At 45.3% G+C, this 6,980-nt stretch overlaps 1 protein-coding gene across 1 annotated transcript; it reads left to right on the top strand.

Moving 5' to 3' along the window:
* Window positions 1–244: 244 nt before the first annotated feature.
* Window positions 245–4,017, top strand: LOC113201800 (haloacid dehalogenase-like hydrolase domain-containing 5). Its single transcript, XM_026415723.2, has 7 exons — window positions 245–409; window positions 709–915; window positions 1,001–1,204; window positions 1,287–1,498; window positions 1,586–1,774; window positions 1,859–2,036; window positions 2,120–4,017. The coding sequence occupies exons 1-7, from the start codon at window positions 299–301 to the stop codon at window positions 2,273–2,275; spliced, it is 1,257 nt and encodes a 418-aa protein (XP_026271508.1). The 5' UTR covers window positions 245–298; the 3' UTR covers window positions 2,276–4,017.
* Window positions 4,018–6,980: the final 2,963 nt, after the last annotated feature.

Raw genomic sequence — 6,980 nt, 5'->3', positions numbered from 1 at the left:
TATACAGATGTTTTTGTTTTAGTACCGGTGCCTATGTATTTATTTGGAAGATTCGCCGATCCTGAAATATCCTTAGCAAATATAGACTTTTCTTATAAATGCCGAACACATCCATTAAATAAAACTTGAGACTTGTTGAGTGGTAGCTTTAGCTTTTGGCTTGGACTTTGGCGCTCAGAGCAGCAGCGGTGGCGGGCGGCGGGACCCTCCATCTACCCATCTATCGGGAGGGGTCCGCCAACCCTGTCATATGCCAGACTCTTCTGCTAGTTCAAACGTCAAGAACTGACGTTTAAAAATGGCTGCCCTTATGTGGAAGGGTAAAACAGCCAGATTTCCTCGTTCAAATTTGCTAAAACTTTGTTCTGATGTATTTTCTTCTCAGTCCACCAAATTCTTTGGAACAAAGGTATTTTTTTGATAACTGAAAGCACACAGCAGGGCCATGTTATTTTACTTCTATATTTCGTTGCAGTTTCATAACCTTTCTTCAGAAAATGTTCATTAGAATTCTATTTTCACTGACAGCTTATTTTGACAATCTTTAGCCTCTTTCATTGTAGGTTGAAGGAAATGGACTGTCTCTGTGATTTTAAATTTCATGTATTTCATTATCTGTTATTTTTTAAAGTTTGTTATAGGATCACTTTATTCATCGTGTCAAGGACAAAATGTTTACGTTGAAATTTTCTATTTATTATTTCTTAGGCAAACCAACCTGAGTTTGGGCTGCTCTTCGACATTGATGGGGTGATTGTACGAGGCAAGAAAGTTCTTCCATCTGTTCCAGAATCTTTCCAGAAGTTGGTTGATAAAAATGGAACATTCAGAATTCCAACTGTGTTTGTAACCAATGCTGGAAATGCTCTCAGACATGATAGGGCTATTCAGCTCACAAATTGGCTTGGTGTCAAGGTATTGTTCAGAGGAAAAACTCAAAATTTCAAATATATCTTTTTGGGAAGGATGCGTAACTCTAGATTTGTGATTGTCATTGCAGGTGCATGAGGATCAAGTTGTTATGGCTCATTCTCCTCTGCGAATGTTCCATCAATTCCATGACAAACGAGTCCTTGTGTCTGGTCAGGGACCAGTAGCCGACATAGCCAGGAATGTTGGATTTCATAATATTGTAACTGTTGATGAACTAAGGAAAACATTCCCAACTTTGGATGCTGTAGACCATGCTCGACGCATTTCTGGTGTAAGTAGGAATTTATCTTTAAAATCAATTAACCTTTGAAATATGAAATAAGTCTAGTTTTAATTGTTTTCTAATCTTTTAGGCAGGTCCCAATGAAAAATCGTTTGTGCCAGTTGAAGCGGTAGTATTGTTTGGAGAGCCAGTTAGGTGGGAAACATCATTGCAGTTGATCATGGATGTCTTGATGTCCAATGGCTATCCAGCTGTTGCTCCTCCAGGGATATTGTATCCTCATATTCCTGTGCTAGCATGCAATATGGACCTTCAGTGGATGGCTGAGGCATGCATGCCCAGGTTAGTATTCATGTTGTTGTTTTACCTAAGAATATGGTTTTCTTACATAGAGACATTTACCTAGCTTAAATCTCATTTTTCATTCAGGTATGGACATGGAGCTTTCTTGCTTTGTTTAGAAGCCCTTTACAAGAAAATTACTGGTAAAGATCTAATATACACTGCATTGATTGGCAAACCTAGTGAAATTACTTATCATCATGCACACCACATGGTGCTTAATCAAGCCCAATCAATTGGTATCAACCATAATTTGAAAAGACTTTATGCTATTGGGTATGTAACAAAAGAAAAAGAAAAAAAGAATGTACTTTTATATTTATTTTTTAACTTTAAAGGAACTGTTTATCTTCTTTTCAGTGACAACATAAACACTGATGTATTTGGTGCGAATCTGTATAATCAGTACCTCTCACAACGCAAAGCTAGTGGACGTATGAAACAAGTTGCTCGAACACGAACTATTGAACATCATCTTCAGGCAGACCCCAGTGATTGGGATATGGGAGCAGAGAACTGTTTGAGTATTCTCGTCGAGGTATTCTTTAATTATAACTGTTGTTGCTTTCTAAATTTCATCATTGTTACCTTTCTATTAATTGAGAATTTCAATTTTTGCAGACTGGAGTATACTCTGTTGACCGTGAAGAGAGCTTGCTGGACCACACACCACGTGACTTCCTTCCTGTTGAAGAGAAGTTAAGAGAACCGAACTTCACTGTTCAAAATGTATGCAAAGCCATTGATCTAGTTTTCCAGCAGGAATCTTATCAATAGTACCTAATCTTGCACCACTAGCCAATATTTCATATTTAAAATTGAGTAAATGTATCTGAATTTTTGAAGTTCAAAGAAAGTGCAAAGAAAATGAAATTGTGTAACATATTCATATCTGGAATTACCACTGTATATGTAAAATTCACTCTAAATTGTTATCCCTCCACAAAGGTAATATTTTTTACAAGCAAATTGAATTGTTGAAAAGTTGTTGATAAGTGAAAACTTTAAAGCCACTTTTTGTGATTGGACTTGAGTGTTAACAGTGATACAAAGAAAACATTGGACTAGATTCAAGATGTCAAGATGTCCTGTGAGAATTTTCTTAACAAGTCTCTTGCATTGATATGTAGTGTGTTTTTCCTTTAAAAGTTCTTGTTTTTAATGGTTACATAAATATTTAAGTCCTCATTAGATAATTTCCTATGTCTTTTTTGAGCATCCTGGTTAGTGCATGATCTATATTCTGATGTCATTCTCATAACCAAATTGTGTGCTCTTTACCTTTCTTCCAAAATTTAATGGCTCAATATTTTGCCTTTATGGTTTGAAAATTAATAATACCTTCTTCATCTTCTTGTGGAAAAATTAGTAACAAGTAGGTAAAGTATGTGTATATGTACGATGTGGCACAAGGTAGATTATGGCGTACATCTTCCTATGTGTTTGTCAAATGGTGCTGATCGGTGCAAAGGAACTTTTGCTGGTAAACTTTTGGTAAATACAAAAAAAAACTAAAGTTCAGATTGATGTTTAAGATGTATACTCGGAGGAATTTTGAAAGCTTTTTTTTTGCTACTTATTCTGTGTTAACCTACTTTGTGCCAAATGAAATGACTTGGTTTTTATCTGTGAAATGCCGTACTCAATTGTAGAAATGGGTCCAAAGTCATACTCATGCAGAAGCTATGTTATATCATCGTTATGTAAGAAGTACAATCCTTAATTCTGTGTGTTGTAGTAATAGTAGATTGATATTTTAGTGCTGTAACTCTGTTGATTTTAATTATGATGCATCTGTGATTTCAGGCATACAATTTTAGTAGAAATTTGAGTGTGTTATCAATTTTTTATTATTGTTCTCCTTTTTGAACCGGATCAACCAGACTTATTCAATGGATACTTTCTTAGCAAGTTTGTGTTCTCAAAATATTTAAATTAATTTTTAAATATTAAAAGACATGTTTTTTACCATCTTTTAGCTTTCTGCCGATTGTGGCTTAACACCTTGAGTCCTAGGGAGGAGGACAGGTCCCACTTGTATGTGCTATTATGGCCATATTTATGGTCATTTAGGACTCAAGGTGTTAATAAACTTGATCTTGCTCAAGGTAATTTTTACACCTGGAATAATAATAAATCAGTTCAAGCTGGATCTCTAGGCTGTTATAATAAATAACAGATATTCCTAAACTCAACAAATGTTCCACAGCTTTTTTCTTTTCTTGAGGGACTACCCCTAAAGATCTTATGTACAACTGTGAACTAAAGAAATGTGATATTGAAGTTTTGTGAAGAGCTAGATAAGAAGAGGGAGAGAATAAGAAAGTACACGATTTCTCCTGTATTTACCCATGTACCTAATGATTTTCCCCCTTCCTTTTGTCAATTTTATCCCGTTCTAATGAGTTGCATGTTTTAAGTATAGTGAGTTTTGAACCTTGGGGAAAAGACATGTATGAAAGATGACAATAGCTATTCTTAAAATAAACCAAGACTTTTAACAACCCCCTACAAGAGAACTGTTTCGGTGTTTTGCCCGCCAACTCCCTCACTGAATCATGACAGGCAGCAGAGGCCGAAGGAGACGGATACTGGGGGTGGTAGCGTATCGTATAAGTAGACCGCCTGACCGTAAAAACTTCTCCAAGTTTCCTCACAATCGTTTGACTTATTACGGGTCCCAAAGCCCAAACACATAACTTTCACGGGTCTCTCCACCGAAGACGGGAGGTGAACTTTCCGGCCAGACTTTGCCTGGCGCCGCCGCCCCGTCCCGCCCCTCCTCTATGCGTGGTGCGGAATCAGCTAGCGGTACTCGGCGGTGCGCGCGGGGCCGGGCGGGGATGGGTCGGGCACTGCACTGCCGGGCCCTGGAACCCGGAGCGCGCCTGGAGCTTCCAGTGGCGTCCAGGGTCTCCTCCCGCTCCGGTCGCTCCCAAGGCCAGCAGCACCTCGAGATGGCGTCCGCACCGCGCCGCCCGTCCTCCAGGACCTCCAGGACCTTGTCCTGCCTGTCCCCGCTGCTGCTGGGCCTGGCTCTGGCGGCAGCCTCACCCGTCCGCTTCGACCAGCGGCAGAACGGCAGCGTCAACGTGCAGGTCGACCTCAAGGACCTAGAGGTGTTCGCCATCGTGGAGGACGAGCAGCTCGAGGGGGCGGTGGTGAGTTGACAGACTGGGTTGCGCGCGGCCCCCAAACTAGTCCGAATCTGGAAAACGGAACGATTCAGACGCAATGGTCTCGTTCCTCAAACCGGAAAGGTGTTACCTGCGTTAAACATTTAACCATTGTCTCTTTTGCCTTGAGGCCGACGCAGACCTTGGGGCTCGACATCGTTTTGGGGTCTCTATACGCTTTAGGCGGGCTAGGAAGGGGTACGGGGAGGGGATTACCAAACGGCAGGAACGACCTTCTCTTAGGACCCATTGTAAAATGATAATTTTAAAAGAGACTGTCTTCACGACTGCCTAAAAGACGTCGAAAGAGAACCAAAATTAATATCGTCCTGTGCATAACTTGTGCGGCGGCGGTGGCGGTGGCAACGACCCCCCGGGGTTCAGGTTCAGGTTGAGCTGGGGTCGCATGTGTCGCATGCACTTAATGACCCGCCTGCAGCGGAGTGCACCCGCCGCTGCCGCCGAGCTGAGCCTGAGAGCACCTGAGAGCGGTGCGCCCGCGAGAGTCGTGTCGTGCCCCGTCGTGATGAGTCCTCGGCGTGCTCCTCCGGTGCGTCATTATCACCCCTCTGCTTCCCGGACGAACTCCACGTTGGGGGTCAGGGCGTTAATTTCACGCCCGAATGGGCTGCGCCCAATCCTGCAATCCTTAATAAATTATAAAGACACTGTAAACCAAAGTGTGTACATAGTACTCTCTTCCTTATGTGTACTTGAAAGCACACACAAGCAAGTGTGTACATGCGTGGCACACACTTCTTAGTGTGTAGGCGCCACAGCGTAGCGCTAATGCAAGTACACACTTCCAAGTGTGTGCTTTTAAGTACATAGAAGGAAGAGTGTACTATGTACGGTACACACTTGGGTTTACAGTGTAATAATTATTATCATTATTAATAATTTGTTCTAGCCTTAGAAACCGAACGGAGAACGGTACTTGGTTTTCACGTTATCCCTAATGTTCAGACATTGTTTGAATGTCGGTTTGGTACTTGTTTCAAACTGAGCACGGAGGGGGGGGGGGGGAAAGGGGGGCAGGGGTCTCCCGCCGCGGTTTCCGTACAAGAGACACACCCCACGGTTGTGGAGCGTGTCTCGTGAATATGTGTGAACGCCATCGACGGGACTCCTTCACCGCCACCGCACAGCAGCCGCCTCACCCTGGAGGGGCTGTGCGGAAACTACGTGAATTTAGGGAGGGGGTCCAAATAGCCTCCATAAGGATCAGGGCTGCTATTGGAGTAGATGGGACCCCCATGATGATATTTGTACCCCGGGGTGTAAATACAATAGGGTCCCTAGATGCCCTCTAATGACCATCCTGACTCTTTTGGGACCCCACAATACTTGTACTTCCCACTAAGGTCACGTGGTTTGGGCACAGCCCCCAAGGAGTGCCCTCGGGAGTGCCCCGTCTACCACAGCAGTAACCCCGGGGGAGGCGCGGCCGTGACCGCGGGCGGGACTGCGGTGCGCACGGTGCGCACACGACACCGTTTTTGAACCCGCTCTGGTCTTTATTGAGGAGCCCAGCCCCGGGCTGGCCGGGGGAGCCGCGTGCGGAAACCGGACTGCAGTTATATGGACGTCTACTAGGAATGCTGCCGCGGGGGACTCTGCTCGAGGTGGGGTGCGGGGAGTCTATCCCCCGCGGGAATGTAGGGCGGCTGGCGGCGCAGGGCAGAGGAGCGCAGCGCAAGACACCCACGCGGCTAGCGGACAGGGCTGGGTGGGGCCGGGCGGGGCCGTCCTGACATGAGTTCGCAGATGTGTTTGACGCGTCCGTTGCTCGGCGCGGCGGGCGCAGCTGGAGGCTGCTCCGTGCTGCTCCGGGACGCGGAGGCTGTACTCAGGACCGCGCCGCACCTCCCCGCCGCGCCGCTCCACGCCGCGCGGGGCAACGCGAAGGGACGTTGCCCTTTCTCTGGCGTGCGGCTCGCCCCGCCTCACCCCGCCTCACCCCGCCCCGCCTCGCCTCGCCCCACACCGTCCCACCTCGCCAACGCCTGGTGGGGGCGACCTAGGCGAATGACTTATGGAATGCCAGCGAGCCTTTTTTAAGGGGGGACCTTTCGCACCGGACTCTGAGAATGGCATAAAGGTAACTTAGGCTGAGTATCCGCGCTCCGGTTATCGTCAAGGTGTATTGCCGTTTTTCCACAAAAAGTTCACGCATCGTCCGAGAGATAGTGCTAGTTTCGGTACACTTCCAAAAACACAACGCTAACTTGTGGTAATTCCAGAATGCATTGCAAAGATAGGCTTTGGGTGCATTTCCTCGACTTTTGTGGTGCCGAATTGTTTCG

The sequence above is a fragment of the Frankliniella occidentalis genome, unplaced genomic scaffold (assembly GCF_000697945.3).
Source record: "Frankliniella occidentalis isolate FOCC.00 unplaced genomic scaffold, Focc_3.1 Scaffold156, whole genome shotgun sequence".
Taxonomy (NCBI): Eukaryota; Metazoa; Arthropoda; class Insecta; order Thysanoptera; family Thripidae; genus Frankliniella; species Frankliniella occidentalis.
This window is presented reverse-complemented; position numbering and strand designations above follow the sequence as displayed.